Source organism: Geotrypetes seraphini, chromosome 4 (genome assembly GCF_902459505.1).
Source record: "Geotrypetes seraphini chromosome 4, aGeoSer1.1, whole genome shotgun sequence".
Lineage (NCBI taxonomy): Eukaryota > Metazoa > Chordata > Amphibia > Gymnophiona > Dermophiidae > Geotrypetes > Geotrypetes seraphini.
Window position 1 is genome coordinate 318,431,667 of NC_047087.1, and position 17,713 is coordinate 318,449,379.

At 48.5% G+C, this 17,713-nt stretch overlaps 1 protein-coding gene across 5 annotated transcripts in view; it reads right to left on the reverse strand.

Annotated features, from left to right (window-relative positions):
* Positions 1 to 5,769: 5,769 nt before the first annotated feature.
* Positions 5,770 to 17,713, reverse strand: part of CACUL1 (CDK2 associated cullin domain 1) — a 90,746-nt gene continuing 78,802 nt past the window's right edge. For all 5 annotated transcript variants that reach the window (XM_033943677.1, XM_033943678.1, XM_033943675.1 and 2 more), the window contains 2 exons: positions 12,972 to 13,015; positions 5,770 to 6,405 (listed from right to left, as the gene is read on the reverse strand). In XM_033943677.1, coding sequence (XP_033799568.1) covers positions 6,365 to 6,405; positions 12,972 to 13,015 — 85 coding nt within the window. In that variant the 3' untranslated portion in view covers positions 5,770 to 6,364. The remainder of the gene's footprint in view (positions 6,406 to 12,971; positions 13,016 to 17,713) is intronic.

Consider the following 17,713-nt stretch of genomic DNA (forward strand, 5'->3'; position numbering starts at 1 on the left):
CCCACTGGTCCTTGGGGACCGGCTCGACCGCCCGAAGCTTCAAGAGGGCTTTGGCTTCGGTTATAAGGGTCGGTAGCTGCGAACGGTTGCAAGGGACTAAACTTGGGGGACTGTCCGGCGGCGAGGACACAAAGTTGAGCGAGTAGCCCTCTGAGACGATCCGGAGCACCCAAGCGTCTGAGGTAATCCCGGTCCATGCCTCCCGGAAGGACCGAAGACGGCCCCCGATAGGAAGGGGTTCCTGTGAAAGTGCGGAGGGGAACCCGCCCCGTCCGCTCAGCCCGTCAAAAGGAAGGCGCTGGCTTAGAAGGGCCCTGCGCCGGGGCTTGGGGTTGTCCCCCTCTGCCTCGCTGAGACGGACGTCTCGGAGGCGGTCTCGAGAAAGCCGGGGTCGACTTCTGAGGGTATCGGCGCGGCGGAGGCCGAAAGGGTTTCTGCGGCGGGGGCCTAGGTTTGGGGCGGACCAGGGATGCTAGAGAGCGCTCCTGTTCCGACAAGCGCTTGGTCGCCGCATCCAATGACTCGTCGAATAACTCGGACCCCACACAAGGCAAGTCTGCCAGGCGTTCCTGCAGGTTTGGGTCCATGTCGAGGGTGCGAAGCCAGGCCAAGCGGCGCATGGCCACCGCGAGGGCCGACACCCTCGAAACCAGCTCAAAGGCGTCGTACACTGCATGGAATAGGTACAACCGCAATTGAGACAGGTTGGACATAAACTTGTCGAATCCTGCTCTTTGGGAGTCCGGTAACGAGTTTCGATATTGAGGAAGGTCCTTCACCATACCACGCAAAAAGGAGGAAAAGGTGAAGGCATAGTTTAGAACCCTGGTGGCCATCAGGGAATTTGAATAGAGGCGGCGGCCAAACTTGTCCAGGGTCCGCCCCTCCCTGCCTGGTGGAACCGCCGCAGAAACCCGTGAGGGCTGTGATTTTTTAAGAGCAGACTCCACCAGAAGAGACTGGTGTGAGAGCTGCGCCTTATCGAACCCTTTAGGGGGAATCGTCCTATACTTTGATTCCATTTTTGAGGGCACAGACGTGACTGTAAGAGGGTTTGACAAGTTCTTCAGCCAGGTTTGCAGAAGGACACTGTTGAGAGGGAGTCTAGGCACCTCCCTAGGAAGAATGGGGAGGTCCTGTTCCTCCAAAAATTCTTTGGAATACCGAGAGCCTACCATCAGGTCAATCCCCAGGGCTTGGGCCATGTCCTGAACGAAGGATGAAAATGAGGACGGCCTAGCCTGGGGAGAGGGGGTTCTCGACCGCCCCACCGAGGAGAGGGGGGAGGCCTCATGGGAATAATGAGGATCCCTAACCGATCCCGAATCCCAGGATCCCCTCTCGAGGGCCCTCGAGGGGGAAGGGGAAGTTGTCCTCCTCGCAGAGCCCTTGGGTGAGGACCCCGGGGTTCGTGGGACACTCTCCCGTTTCCTCGGCGAGGCGGCCCGGGAAGACTTCCCATGGGGTGAGCGGAGGAGCCTCGGGTTGTCGAGGCGCAACTCCGACACCTGCAACGCCTCGCCCCCGAACGACAAGGAACGGTCGCGCCGAGGCGAGCCTCGGGGCCGCTTAGACTTCCTCGATCGACGCCCCGTCCGAGGTCGCGTCGAGGGCGAGGCGTGTCTGGAAGACCCGGAGGAAGAGGAGGAAAGACGGCGCACTCTGCGCAACTTTTCTTTGGGCCTTATACTCCGCTCAGGGGGTTCCCCCGAGGTCGAGGTCCGGGGCGGGGCCGAGACCGAGGTGAACGGGGTCCCAGTACCCGAGACCGAGGTCGCCGAGGCCGGGGCTCCCGAGGGAGCCGAGGTCGGGGCCTCCGAGACCGAAGGCGTCCAGGCCGAGGTCGAGGCCGCCGGAACCGCAGCACGCTGCAACACTTCCAGGGCTCCCGACAGCTCCGATGAGATCAGAGCTCGGAGGAGATCCTGGAAGGCCGGAATCCCCACGAAGGTGGGGAGTTCCGAGTCCGGGGCACACTCCCTGGAGGGCGACCTCGGTCTCGAGTATTCCCTCGGGGTGTGCGGAGTCGAGGTCCGATGCGGGGCCGGGGTCGACCCACCCGCCTTGGCCTGACTCGAGGATGGCTTCTTTGCTGAAGGGGATGGAACAGAGGACTTACCCGAAGCTTGCTTCACTGATGACGCCTTCGAGGAGGAGGGTCGAGGCGAGGCCGAGGCCCCCGAGGACGCCGAGGCCGAGGTCAAGGCCGGGGCCGAAGCCGAGGCCGACGTCGAGGCCTTAGGCGGCGCGTCGACGGCGAACAATTCGGCCATTCTTGCCTTACGGCGACGGAGGGCCCTGTTTTGGAAGGTAGCACAGCGATCACACGAGTCTGTCGGATGTTCGGGCCCAAGGCAGACGATGCACCACCGGTGAGGGTCAGTGATGGAAAGCAACCTCTCGCACCGGTTGCACTTTTTGAATCCCGTAACAGGACGGGACATCCACGAAGAAAAAGAAGAAGGCCGGGAACGTACCGACGTCCCGCGGCCACGGATTCCGGGAGCCCCCGGAGTCCGATGAAGAACGAAAGACTTTTTTTTTTTTTGAAGAGAAACGAAAAGAAAGAAACAGCACCGCGAACTAATTCGAAGGAAAACAAACTAAACGCGGCAGCTAGAAGGCAAAACACTGGAGCTCAGATCCACAGGGCTTTCTTGCTCCGCGGAAAAATTTGAACTGAGGACCACGAGGTGGGATGCGCCCTCTAGTGGGCGAGAAGGCACGCACATGCGTGGTGCAGTGTGCAAACTTGAAACTTTAATCAAGTTTGCTTGAAAAGCTGTCCGCGCCGGGGCTCCGTAGATGACGTCACCCACATGTGAGAATATCATGCCTGCTTGTCCTGGGATAATAAGAAATTAGAGGTTATGAAGAGGATAGCTAGCTTTACATTTTAAATAGATAGCTTTACATTTTGGAGAAAAGTCAGGTTTTCAGATGCTTTTGGAATAATTGGAAAGAGCCTAGGTTCAGCAGCGGGGCAGGGAGGTTATTCCAAAGCTCAGTGAATTTGAAGAAAAGGGATTTCCCTAATTTACCTGCATACATGACGCCTTTTAACGAGGGGAAAGATAGTTTGAGTATGTGGGTGGATCTGGTAGTGTCAGGTCTCGAAGAATTCCAGGATAGTGGGATTAGGGGAAGATGAATGCCATGTAGGATCTTGAATATTAGGCAGGTACATTTAAAGTGAATCCTAGAAATCACCGGAAGCCAGTGAAGTTTTGATAGAAGCGGGGAAACATGGTCAAATTTGCTTTTTGCGAAGATCAACCTAGCCGCGGTGTTCTGGATCCGCTGAAGTCTTTGAAGATTTTTCTTGGTTAGACTTAGTTAGATGGAATTACAATAGTGCAGTCTGGAAAGAATGATTGATTAACCCAGGAAAATCAGCAAAACATTGGGGGGCTCCACACCCCTAATACAACACTGTTATCTGCTTTTTCTTCTACTCGGCCACAGGGTTTCTCAACCCAATCACCAGGGAAAGCCAAGCATGGAGAGACTGCATAACCTATTTTTGGAGCGCTGCCAGACGTACGCAGTGCTGTACAGAATCACGAAGGAGAGAGTTCCTGCTCAAAAGAGCTTACAATCTAAACCAGTGTCCCGAAAACTAAATGGAGTGGCCACAGCTCGAGGCATCTGGAGCTGCACGGATGTCGCTGTGACGAGATCATGTGCATGATGCCGATGTCTGCGTGTGTGCGAAAGCCCTCCAGATGGGCCCTGAGATGCCAATGGGGGGGGGGGGGGTGCCAACAAGGAAGAGGGCCAGACAGAGAGGCACTGGCGCTAGCCGATTGCCTACAGGATGTGCATCTCGCCACGATCTAAGCAAACAGGATGCCAGAGTGGGGGATACAGTTAGGGGGGATGGTTAATTTGCGGGTTAGGGTGGTAGGATTGAAGGCTATATTCTGGATATCCTGAAAACCTGACTGGCTTGGGGGTCCCTGAGGACTGTGTTAAGAAACCCTGCTTTCTACTATACTTTTTGCTGTGACTTGAATCCTTCAGGGAAAATGTATAAAAGCAGCACAAGAGAATACAACATTTGCTCAAATAACAGAAACTTTGCCACTCATCAGAGGTGGCCAACCTTGGTCCTCAAGGGCCACAACCCAATCAGGGTTTCAGGATTTCCCCAATAAATATGCATGAGATCTATTTGCATACAATGGAGGCGGTGTATGCAAATAGATCTCGTGCATATTCATTTGGGAAACCCTGAAAACCCAACTGGATTGCAACCCTCGAGGACTGAAGTGGCTCACCCCTGCTTCAGATTAATGTTAGACATTGAGAACACATTCCCATATTCCAGGGATGCTCACAGGGTTTCTTTCCTGATTTCCAGGTGGGTTTTTTCCAACATTTGTTTTAATAAAATAATTAATGCACATTAGAACTTTAACACAATTTAATTGTACATGCATTAATTCATCGGTTAACATGCATCCAACTGATTCTGTGTGTTAAATTTAATGCACAGCAACCACTAAATGCATGCCAACCAATGCACATCCCTACCAAATGCCAATATTCTCCTATTCAGAATCTTGACTCTAAATTTAAATGCTAAACTAAGGCAGAATGTTAAAAACACAGGGTGGCCCTGGTGACATTTCTGAAGTGACTGAAAGGTTCAAGAACAGACACAAAGAAGCAGAACAGGAAAAATTCATTTCCAAAATATTACTTGGTAATGAAAATACAGCGATAAAAAGTCAAGGACATAATTCTGGGTGTTTCTCATTTAAAAGGAAAGAGGATAAAGGAAGGGATGAGATTTGGTCTTTTATCAGTACCTTAAACATTGGTGACAGGACAAAAGCGCACGAGACTTTGGGGCGCCGACACTGCAGCGCAGACAATTTGGCGTAAGACCCAAGTGCGCCGCCTAAAACGTTACTTTTAAAGAGCTCTGACGGGGGGGGGGGGTATACTTCATATTCTTCGCGCTGCCGTTGGGGTGGGGGGTGCAACCCCCCCACATTATATAGAAAACTTAACTTTTTCCAAAAAAAATCGGGAAAAAGTTGTTTACTCTATAATGGAGGGTTCCAACCCCCCCCCCAAGGCAGCGCCAAGACTATGACATAAACTGGGGGGGGGGGGGGTTCCCCATTTACAACCCGCGTCGGAGCTCTTTAAAACTAACTTTTTAGGTGGCGCACTGGGGGTCTTGCCCCGATTTGACTGCGCTGCAATGTCAGAATGCCAAAGTCCCGCGTGCGAATGACTATGAACCTTCAACATTTGATTGAGGGTCTATATCTTTACTCACACGGCCCAGAAGAAACGTTACCATTACTGAAATGAGACTCCAGGATTAAAAGCCTGGTATAGGCGGCTGCTCTTGTTAACAGGCAGTGAGGATACAGACCCAGAACAGGGATCTTCTACGCTCAGTTTCAAATGGAAACCTTAGATTATTCCTTACAAGAAGGCATAGCATCCATACTGGATCATACGGGGATAGGGGGTGAGTTACAGCTCCATTCCCCAATCTCCCAAAGCCAGTTCATGCTCCAGCCTCCCCAACTACATCTTAGGAAAGTGAGAGGCAGACCGCTACTCCCGATGCAGCAGAGAGGATCAACTTCAGATGGCCTCCTCCTGCGCTGGTAGAACTTGCCCTAGACCACCCTAGGCTAATTGCTCTCGGTTTTCTCCAGGGTTACTGGCACTCGTAAATCCAAAGATGTGTGCGCACTTGACTGGAAAATTATAAGCATTACAAAAACCACTGCAACGAACATACATTTTGCTGCCAACCATGATCTTCTGATTTCAGAAGAAAATATTTTATTCATACGAGCGTAAGAAACTGAAGCTCCTCGTGTCTGGTGCCAACCAAATACATAACATCTCCCCAAGAGTAGTGACTTCTAATTCTTCTTTCACGATAAAAGTTTCATAAACTATCATGCTGTCTATTCTAAAAGCAACCCAGAGGTATCAAATGAAGTGCCAATATACCCAAGCACACACAAACAGAAACGGGTGGCTCGATCTGCCTTCTGGAAGCGGCTGGTGCTTTAGGGAAGTTTCGATGGCTGGATTTCAATGTAGCAACAGTGTTTAAAAATATAATATTCAAGATACATTCCACACAGATACACCTTTCTCCTGCTGAACCTTTTCAGAAAGATTCAGAAAAGTCTTTTGCTTTCCAAATATTAGTCCATGTCCAGAGGAGGAAGGGTGATGCTCAATTTTAAGAAAAACGCCATCACCAAAAAGCTGGTACCCACACTCTTTCAGGGTAGGATGTGCGACCACTCAGTCTGCTTAGGGTGGAAACTGCTCTGGTGATGGGAGTGCAGGGGATCTGAAAATGACGTTCCGACAGTCACTATCTGTACCCTCTGGAACCTGCACAGGTGGAAGAGCCATCTGCAGACACAAAGCAAAGAGAGAATTAGACACTACCAAAAGCAGTTCAGAGTAGAGTTGTGCGGGGACAGAAATCCCACCCGTCCCCGCCAAAGTCTCACCCGTCCCCACCCATCCCCGTGAGGAATCCCACCCGTCCCCGCGAGGAATCCCCTCCGTCCCCGCCCGTCCCTATAAACTTCAGAAATAGTTATTTCATTTAATTATGCTACTGAATTAAAGGCTCTGGTAGAAATCCATTTAAAAATAAGCAAAAAGACTTTATTAATTTGGAAATATTAATTGGGAAGAATACATACTTTGTAAACGGGTTTCTACCAGAGCCTCTTTTGTTTATAAATTTTTATCAACACAACTAATATACTACTTTATCCTGAAGAAAAAAAAAAAAGAAAAAAAAAAGAAATAGAATTCTTTTCCTACCTTTGTTGCCTGGTTTCTGCTTTCCTCATGTTCTCATTCAGTTCCTTCCATCCACTGTCTCTCTTCCTTCTGCGTCTTCCATTTGCTCTGTTACTGTGCCTCTCCCTTTCTCCCCCCTTCCAAATTGGTCTGGCACCCATCTTCTTCCCTCCGCTCCCCCCATAGTCTGGCATCTCTGTCTTCTTCCCTGCCAGCGTCTTCTCCCCACTCTCTCTTCCCCATTTCCTTTCAGCGTCCTTCTCCCCCCCATCTTCTGTCAGCGTCCTTCTCCCCCCTCTGTCTTCCCCATGTCCTTTCAGTGTCCTCCCCCCTCTGTCTTCCCCATGTCCTTTCAGTGTCCTTCTCCCCCCTCTGTCTTCCCCATGTCCTTTCAGTGTCCTTCTCCCCCCTCTGTCTTCCCCATGTCCTTTCAGCGTCCTTCTCCCTCTCTGTCTTCCCCATGGCCTTTCAGCGTCCTTCTCCCCCCCCCCCCGTCTTCCCCATGGCCTTTCAGCGTCCTTTTCCCCCCTCCTTCTCTCCCGCCCCGGGTGCAGCACAGCTGGCCAGGTCCCCTTACTTTTGTGGCGCTTCCCCGACCGACCGACCGACAACAGCCCCGGTCTGAAGGTAATTTAGATTCGCGGTTAAGGGCAGGGAGGTTTGTCGGACCAGGGCTGTTGTCGGTCGGTCGGGGAAGCGCCACAAAAGTAAGGGGACCTGGCTGGCTGTGCTGCACCCAGGGTGGGGCGGACCGCCCCCCTCCCTTGGTAGCCACTCGAGCCGCGAGGCTACTCCTCCTTACCTACCCTGCCTGCAGCACAGAGCTGAACGGAAGTCTTCCCGACGTCAGCGCTGACGTCGGAGGGAGGGAGGGCTTTGTTTAAGCCCTCCCTCCCCTCCGACGTCAACGCTGACGTCGGGAAGACTTCCGTTCGGCTCTGTGCTACAAGCAGAGCAGGTAGGGAGAAAAGCCGCGCGACTTAGTACATCCAACCCCGCAGGAACCCCGCTACCCTCGGAGACGTCCCCACGGGATTCCCGCGACTCTAGGGGGCGTCCCCATGGGATTCCCGTGACCCTAGGGGGCGTCCCCACGGGATCCCCGTGACCCAAAGGTGGAACCAGCGGGATTCCCGTCGTCCTCGTTCCCTTGCAGCTCTCTAGTTCAGAGATCTAGCTAGCAAAATGATAAAAATAGGCATTTCCTGCAAAGTGTTAATCACCATCTTTCATGCACGGAAGATTCATCTAGCACTTACAAAACTGGACGCATTAACACAAGAGTAAAATGAACAGCACCAGCAATTGCTTGGCCTTCAATTCTTGGACTCTCAAAGTTATCAGGTCCTATATTCACTTAGAAAGAGTTGACGGTAATGCTCGGCAAGAGTTAAAAAGTAAGAACCCTCCCACTGGATAAGTTCATAGCGTGTATTGTGCGATACCTCTCTCCAACAAACACAAGAACTAAATTAGATGCAACCTTTAAAAAACATTAACATATTCTGGAACCATCTAGCTTGGAGAGAGAGGTTTACGTGCAAAGCAATTGTCACATGGGAAAGGAAAATATAAATGAGAAATGAGACAGATACGCTGAAAGCTGCGGTGCTAGTGGGGGTTTCCCCTGGAATGAAAAAAGCAGGGGCAGTGACACCTCACAGCGCTCTACTCTGAAAAGAACTTCAGATCCAAATGGCAGCTGGACTACGGCTCATGTTATTTTTAACAGACAACACATCAGCTTTTGTAATTTAGATGGCCCAGGTGTCTACGATAAATTCTTTAAAACCAAACTAAGAGTTATGTTAGTGGAACCCTCTTCTCAAATAATTGGAGGGGGGGGGCACAAATTTAACTGAGTATATGACCCTCTTCAGAATAAACAAAAAACAATGTGGAGAAATGATGTTCCTGAGATGGACTTCATTAATATTAAAATAATATTGAAACTTAGCAAACCACATAAAAACCTCTAGGACGCAGTCCGCTGAAAAGCTTTGGACCCTGGACCCAACATGGTCCGCGTTTCGACAGAATGTCTTCTTCAGGTGTCCCTATGAAGTCCTATGGTAAAGATACATGGATAAAAATGCCAGTCGGAAATAAACGGATCCATAAAAGCTGTGTGCAGAGCAGGGGATCAAAAGGCTTTTATGGATGTTTATTTCTGACTGGCATTTTTATCCACATATCTTTACCATAGGACTTCGTGGGGACTCCTGAAGAAGACATTCTGTCGAAACACGGACTGTGTTGGGTCCAGGGTCCAAAGTTTTTCAGCGGACTGCATCCTAGAGATTTTTATGTGGTTTGCTAAGTTTCAATATTAATAAAGTTCATCTCAGGAACATCATTTCTCCACATTGCTTTTTGCTTCTTCTTGGATTTGTCTGTGGAGATCATTGGGTCAATTCTCTTGTTTTCCTCTTCAGAATAAAGCTCATTCAGGAGCCACAGGTTGAAAAGGTGATGGTGAAAGCTAGAAGGATGCTGGGTTGCATAGGGAGAGGTATGGCCAGTAGGAAAAAGGAGGTATTGATGCCTCTGTATAAGACTCTGGTGAGACCTCATTTAGAATATTGTGTACAATTCTGGAGACTGCACCTTCAAAAAGATATAAAAAGAATGGAGCTGGTCCAGAGGAAGGCTAATAAAATGGTGTGGGGTCTTTGTGATAAGGCGTATGGAGACAGACTTAAAGATCTCAATCTGTATACTTTGGAGGAAAGGCGGGAGATATGATAGACACGTTTAAATACCTACATAATATAAATGTGCATGAGTTGAGTCTCGTTCATTTGAAAGGAAACTCTGCAATGAGAGGGCATAGGATGAAGTTAAGAGGTGATGATGGGCTGCAGAGTAATCTGAGGAAATACTTTTTTACAGAAAGGGTGGTAGATGCGTGGAACAGTCTCCCAGAAGAGGTGGTGGAGACAAGAGACTGTCTGAATTCAAGAAAGCCTAGGATATTCATGCGGGATCTCAGAGAGAGGAAGAGATAATGGTTACTGTGGATGGGCAATTTGGCCTTGATGAGTTTTAATAAGCTGCCCCGGTGCTATGGCATTCTAAACAGATCTTAATTTGCATTTTGTGGTATCCCAGACAAAAAATGAGTCAAGGCTTGGAGAAATACTTCAGTTCTTTCAAGCTGAGAGCCCAAAATGGATAAGTGACTAGAATTCAAAAGGCATTATCAAAAAGAAACACCAGAAAGAGATCCGCAATCCTTCGCCAACTGCTGGAGTGAGATGTCTGCTGAGTGTTAACACTTAGTGATGGGGCAGACTCAGTGTCAATATAGAATACTGTCTTGAGGGTATCGTACTCAGGCATTCCGAGATTTGTCTAAAATATGAGGTGGGACAGAGTACATACATTTTAGCATGCGCTCTGGCCCTGTATAAAAATTAGAGATTACCGAGATGAAATTTTGGGCTATTTAACCAAATAGTGGGATAGGAAGTAAAACCTACCCTGGAGATAAAGTGTAAGCTCTGGATCTGAAGGGAAAGGGAGCGAGATTGATGGCCAGGAAAGCTGTTTAATTGGCAGAAGGACCATTATGCAGCATGGGTAAAGAACTCAGACTCAGAGTAGTGGAAAGGTCCAAAAAAGACTGGTGAACTCAAGATATCACACACAATTTCTTTATTTCTTCAGTACACTCGACATGCGCATGTTTCGGCCAAAGAGGCCTGCATCAGGAGTCTCATAAATCTGTATGAAGGTCAAAAATTACATCCAGCGTTCAGTTTACAGTAACATAAATCACGCTGTCAAGAATGCCACCATTTGCCATCTGCATACAGCGATGCCATCTTTTTTGCTATATGCAGATGGCAAATGGTGGCGTTCTTGACAGCGTGATTTATGTTACTGTAAACTGAACGCTGGATGTAATTTTTGACCTTCATACAGATTTATGAGACTCCTGATGCAGGCCTCTTTGGCCGAAACATGCGCATGTCGAGTGTACTGAAGAAATAAAAAATTGTGTGTGATATCTTGAGTTCACCAGTCTTTTTTGGACCTTTCCACTACTGATTCTGAGTGTTGTGTTTGTGGATTTGACTCTCCTGTGTTATTCTATGCATGGGTAAAGAATACATCCCCATCATATTGGCTAAATGGAAAAAGAAATGTCTCCAGGGCTTACAAATTGAACATGATATCAGAGTGCAGGGGGGGAAGGATGTGCCCCTCCAAACACACGGTGGATCATCCTAGAGATCCCCAAGCAAGTTTGATTTACCACTTGAAGCTCCTGAAAATAAGAGTCGGAGTCAAAACGTGAATAATGAGTGAAAAGGAAGATTGAGAATATGGTTAACTGATTTTTGGTTTGTTTGGAAATTAGCATATACTTTGTTAATATAGGATTCAGAAATGGGGGAGGGAAGGGCTGGAAAGTTAGGAGGAAAAACAGGATGAAACGTTATAGCTGAGCATTTTCAAGGCTATAAAAAGAGAGTTTTGATGAGTTTCATTGCGCTATAATAAAACCAATTTGAAACTAAATGTTTCTGAGAACTGAAATTGCTGGGTGGAGGCCCAGAGAAATTTCTCTACTATTCCCTACTTAGAGCTGTTTTAAGACCAATCACAAATTGACGATTTGGCCCATCACATAAACGAAGGCCTGAAAAGCCAGTTGACTTTCTAAGAAAAACGTGGAACAAATCAACTGGAAGGCTGTCTGTCCATCTGTTAAAATCTGCAAATATACTTCCCCCTCCGTATTCGCGGGGGTTAAGGGCAGAGCCGGGGCCCCATTTAATACCAGGCGCCCGAGGGTCTGGAAAGCACTAAGGGACAGATACCTCGACATTAAGGATTTTTCAAAGTTAACCATTAAAAGTTACTCTCTGACAAATGACATTTATGACCATATCCGGATGTTTGAAGATCAGTGAGATGAATGAGCTTGTAGTCATGCGACAATGAGAGGTCTGGCATACCAGATCTTAAAAAGCACGTTGCCAAAGAAGGTGCAGAGTAAGTTAGACAATATAGGAAAAAATTGGAGTGAGATTGTTTCTCGTGTCAATCACTTTGTGAAGAGGAAGCCGAAACAGAGAAAGAAATGGCGCAGATGCAAAAGAAGCTTTTTGCTTTACAGATTGAAAAGGAGGAAACAGCGAAGGCAGACAAACAAGTACAACAGGGTAGCCAGGCTCTCCAAGCTAAAAGAGACACGGCAGTGGACAAAGCATTACAACTTGCTCAAATTAACTGGACAAACACCACCCGGCAACCCCCCTTCCAAGGAGGCCATAGGGGGAGGGGTGCCCTGCCTCAGATACAATGCTTCAAGTGCCATAGATTTGGCCATTATGCAAATGAATGTAGAAATCAAACCCTGCGAGGGAAAGGCAGGTACAGGGGAGGCAGAGGCAATCCTCGACCCCCTGGCAACCCTTACAATCACCGCGAACATTAAAAAACCGCAAATAATATTCTGCCCCTAACCCCCACTTCCTCCAGCTCTTTTAAGCCCTGAAAGCCCCCCCCCACCTTAAGCCTTACCTGGTGGTCTAGCGGGTTTTCAGGCAGGAGCGATCTTCCCACACTCCCACCCCGTGCAGATCGCTTACAGGAAATGGCTCGAGAGACTACGGGAACTCAAGGCAGCCATTTCCTGTCAGCGATCTGCATGGGGCGGGAGCGTGGGAAGATCGCTCCTGCCTGAAAACCCGCTAGACCACCAGGTAAGGCTTAAGGGGGGGGCTTACAGGGCTTAAAATAGCCTAAAAAATGAAAATGCATTTTTTGGTTTAAAACCACAAATAAGCGAATCCGTAGATACGGAATTTGCGAATACAGAGGGGGAAGTGTAGCAATTTTGCATTCAAAGTCTAATCACCAGAGGTTTGCACACAGCTGTAGCTAAAGGTGGCCGTGGCCTGTTATACTTGGCCTTGGAGGCATATTTTGCTTCGTTCACTCGGCACTCTGCCAGCAGCTTGCTTTTTCCTCTCTGAAATGCAGTTCCTTTCCCTAGTCTAGCATTTGGAAGTTTGTGGACTATTATAAATGTGGCCCATCAAATGCAATTTCTTTTTGGGGGGGTCATTAAATCGTCAGGTGAGCTGGCAGCATATTATTCTCGATGCTTAAATAATGCCCAGAACGACAGGGTTATTCATTTTACTTACAGTAAGTCAGCTCTTCTCCCGCTCTCTTGCGTGACTGGTCACCTCTGAAAGAGAAACAAAATGCCATGACTGTTGCCTCACCTGAGCATTTCAGCCATTGTGCTGTGAGCTCTGCAGTTTGTCTTTATATAGAGTGGGCTCTAAAACCTGACTGGGTAGGGTTTGAAGTGGGCAGGAAAAGTCCATTGACCAAAATTTTAAATTCTGGCTGCAAACGAAGCTGAAAATTCATCAAAACTGCTCTGTCTCTAGGTCAGATTTTAAAACTGAGTGGACTCCAAAGTGATTGGTTGAGTGGAAGACGACAGAGGTAGTGGTCAATGGAGATCGCTTTGAGGAAAGGGATGTTGCTAATGCTGTCTCTCAAGGGTCTATTCTTTTTAACATTTTTATAAACGACTAGTCTTTAAGCCCGTTAGATTAACGGGTGCTAGAATAGATGTGTGTGTGTGTCTGTCTGTCTTTCTTTCTCTCTCTCTCTCTCCTTGGCCGCTGTCTGTCTGTTTTCCTTTCTGTCTGTCTCTTTGGCCCCCTGTCAGTCATTCTTTCTGTCTGTGTCTCTCCTTAGCCACCTGTCTGTCAATTCCCCTTTCCCTCTCCCCCACTTCCAGAGCAAAGCATGATTGTTGTCTACCCCCCAGCACACCCCTCCCCCCAAAGCAGCCCCCTTTCCCTCTCTCTCTGGCCCCCTGTTGTGCTATACCTGCCTGCTCCGTGGCCCCCTTCTGTTTCCCCTCCTCCCAGAGCAAAGCATGATTGCTGTGTGCCCCCCCCAGCACACCCCTCCCCCCCAAAGCAGCCCCCTTTCCCTCTTGCCCTGGCCCCCTGCCTGTCTGTATTGCTTGCAAATCCGGCTTCCTGCTCTCTACTGGCCCACTGGCATGAACCGCTGCCGCAGCTCTTCTTCAAAGCAGCCTGCTGAGGATCGCCGGCCGGCTGTAGCGAACCTCGCAGGCCACTCTGCACCTCAGTAGCACGTTCCCTCTGACGCAAACCCTCCCCTCCTCTGACATACGGGATTGCATCAGAGGGAACATGCTACCAAGGTGGAGAGTGGCCTGCAAGGTTCGCTACAGCCAGCCGGCGATCCTCAGCAGGCTGCTTTGAAGAAGAGCAGCAGCAGCAAATTTTAGGACATTACAGTGAGTGAGGACGGGAGGGGGGAGTCGCCGGCGTGTTCCCTGGAATTTGGCACGGAGGGACACATCACACTGTCAGGGAACACGCCATCTTAAGTGTGCATGTGCGCTTAGGGTTTTGTTATAGAGGATACTGCTAAAGGGATGTCATCTAAGATTTGCCTCTTTGCGGATACCAAAATCTGCAATAAAGTAGACCCACCAGATAGTGTGAACAACATGAAGAAAGACCTGGCAAAATTTGAAGAATGGTCTGAAATTTGGCAGTTAAAATTTAATGCTAAGAAATGCAAGGTCATGCATTTGGGCTGCAAAAACCCAAGGGAAGGGTATAGATTGGGGAGTGAAGAGCTTATGTGCACGACAAAAGAGCGGGACTTGGGTGGGATTGTATGTGATGATCTTAAGGTGGCCAAACAGGTTGAAAAGGTGATGGTGAAAGCTAGAAGGATGCTGAATAAAAAGCCCAGTGCTCCTCCATGCCATTATAAAAACGACAGCAGATTAAGACCCAAATGGTTCATCCAGTCTGCCCAAACATACACGCTCTAAAATTTTATTCTTTTTCTTAGATATTTCTGGGCTAGAAACCCAGAGCTTTGCTCAGTACTGTGCAAAGGCCCCATCCACTGGAGTCTCCAGCCCATCCCCAACTGAATGGTCCTATACGGGACACAGACCGTGCAAGTCTGCCCGGAAATTTCAGGCCACGTGCAGCTAATTTGAGGTTGAAAACATGAACTTAAAACACTATAGGAAAACTATTCAGTGTCAGGTACAGAGAAGCTAATTTAAAGCTGCTCAGTGTCATTTCCACTCCTACGCAGTAATTCTGTAAGAATTAACCACCACCTAGATCTTTAAAAATGAGGCAGCAAGTCCAATCTGGCAGCAATACCACAATTTGGAAGCCTAATCCGCAGCCTCAAGCCAAACTCTTATCAGTCTTGGCAGTAATCTTTACACACACTAACAATGCGAATTTTATGTCTATGGAACAGACGAACACCTAGCAAGAAAACTGACATTATATGCTGAAGAGATTGGATAAAACTGTGTGTACCCAACCTGCTGCATGGATATCAGCCCCCCCCCCCAAACACTGAACAAACCTTTTCTCACGTCGCAGACAGTAAGCCTCTCCAGCAAAACACTACACCGAGATCCATCTCGCAATCCCAGACTTAACTGAATCAGATAAGCCGTGAAATCAGAAGGCATTCAGGCAGCGCACACACTGCTAACGTGATCCGTGTCCCAATAAATCACAAACCGAACTCCCGGATCCTACACTTAACAGGTCAAAGGGTGCGAGCAAGGACCAGACACTGAGCCACCGATTGCCTGAGATCCTCGAACACCTACTGACGCGGACTCGGTGACCAACATAATTAAAACAAGTTCCGATGAATCGGAGCCACCGTCTCATTACTTCTAGCAGTCCTTGAAATAGCCTCGCTGTAGACACTTATATGGGTTGTGGTACACAGGTGGTGAATATGAGTGCCAGTGCTAGAAAGCAGAAACAAACTGGTCACACTTTTAGTCCCTTTATTTATTAGTCCGTCATAGAAACATTAGAGTATGACGGCAGAAAAGGGCCGGCGGCCCAACAAGTCTGCCCACTCAAGAACCCTCCCTCCTTTGAGGATCCATCTTTTAAGCATAACTCTGGAGCAACCCCACCTGTTTGTCCCATCGTCTCTTGAAGTCGAGCACGCTACTGGCCTCGACCACCTGGCGTGGAAGACCATTCCATCGATCAATCACCCTTTCGGTGAAGAAGTATTTCCTGGTGTCACCATGAAATCTTCCTCCCTTAAGTTTTAGCAGACGCCGTGGGACCGGTAAGAAAAAAGATTTCTTCCTCCACCTCAATGCGGCCCGTGATGTATTTGAATGTTTCTATCATGTCCCCCCCCCCCTTTCTCTGCGCCCTGTGAGAGAGCTCAAAAGGGGTTACAGATCAGATACTCAAGTATTTTTCCCTATCTGTCCCGGTGGGCTCACACTCTATCTAACATACCTGGGGCAGTGGAAGATTAAGTAACTTGTCCAGGGTCACAGGGAGCAGCGTGGGATTTGAACCCACAACCTCAGCGTGCCACACTCTCCCCTGGCTAATAGTGACCCAGAGAGGAAAGACATTTGATACAAAGAACAAGTTTAGGATTTAAAAAAAAGATGAAGACCCCAGGGCCAAAGACGACATTGGAATCCCTACACATAGACAACAGACAGTTGGTTTGGGAGTCTGATGCCTGTCGCCCACTGAGCTGTCAGGCAGCGTGAGTCAGAGGACAGTGGCAGGAGAGGGAGGGAGAGACAGTTTGAGAAAAGCAAAAAAAGAAATATTTTAGCTAGTCAGATGACAGGATACACAGAACGTCCTGTGCCCACTTAGCATAAGTAAAATATTCTCTCTTTATTCAATTCGTTTTCCCCAAAGAGCTCAGAACGGGTCAGGGATATCCACGGGTTGGTCGCATGGCCAATGATAGGGCAGGAGAAGCGCTCTAGTTAATTTCTGGTCACCTCCTGCAGTGAGGGAAGGGTTTCTGGCAATTCTGCTGTGCATTTATATAATACCCACTTCTATATGAATGTAACTTGTCTTGAGCTACCAGTGAAAAGGAATAAATTACATCCATAATTTAAAAAAAAAAGTCTGCAGAGTTCTGCATGTTAAATAACCCTAATTTTACTTTATAAAACAGTCAACTTCTGATGTCTTATATCTGAGTAGTTGGCACAGAGAAAGGAAAGAGAACAGGGATGAGGAAATAAGAAAAGGAAAAAAGGGGAGAACATCAGAAAAGGAAGGCCACCTGCCAAATGCCCTCATTCTCAAGCTCTTACTCTGAAGTCAAAACATTTTGACCTCGGCGGTTTACTCTGAACGCAGGAACTAAGGGGAACGTCCTTGAGAAAACTAAGGCAAAATATAGTTCTATGTCGCAATGAGACTCCCCTAGCCGCTTTCCGCTTCTTTAAAGATGAGTACTGAAAACTTATTTAAATTGAATTTATAAAAAACTAATTGAAAGCTATTGAGACCAAGGACGAGAGGGGTGTGTTAAGTCTTATGTTGAAAGTTTATTCATACACTTACACCGGTGAGGTCAAAAGTTTTTGAATTGAGAGTACACTTCTCCCTTGGTATTCGCAGGGGTTAGGGGCAGAACCGGACCGCGAAGTGTGAAAAATCGCAAATTACTTTGTGCCAGCTCTGACCCACCCATGGACCTTACCTGGTGGTCTCCGCCTCCAATTGCCTCCCTCCATGCGTGTTTACGGGGGGCCAGTGCGGGTGCTTCGGCCTTGGGCCGGGGGAGCAAAGAGGTGGCGGTGGAAGGATGCAGGTAAGAGGCAGTTGCCGGGGGGGGGGGGGGGGGGGGTTTGATAGCCGGGGTTATAGGACGCTGAGAGCGGAGATCGTTGCTCTCTGAGTGCATAGGACCTGAGCTGGGCAGCCTGTTTCAGGAAAGGCCACGGAGCGGCTGGAGCCTGCTTACGTGCATGGGCGGGCCCCGACCGCTCTCTCCAGGGTCCGGCTCCTCGGTGCTCTTCGTTTCTCTCACATCGCCGTGAAGATGAACCAGT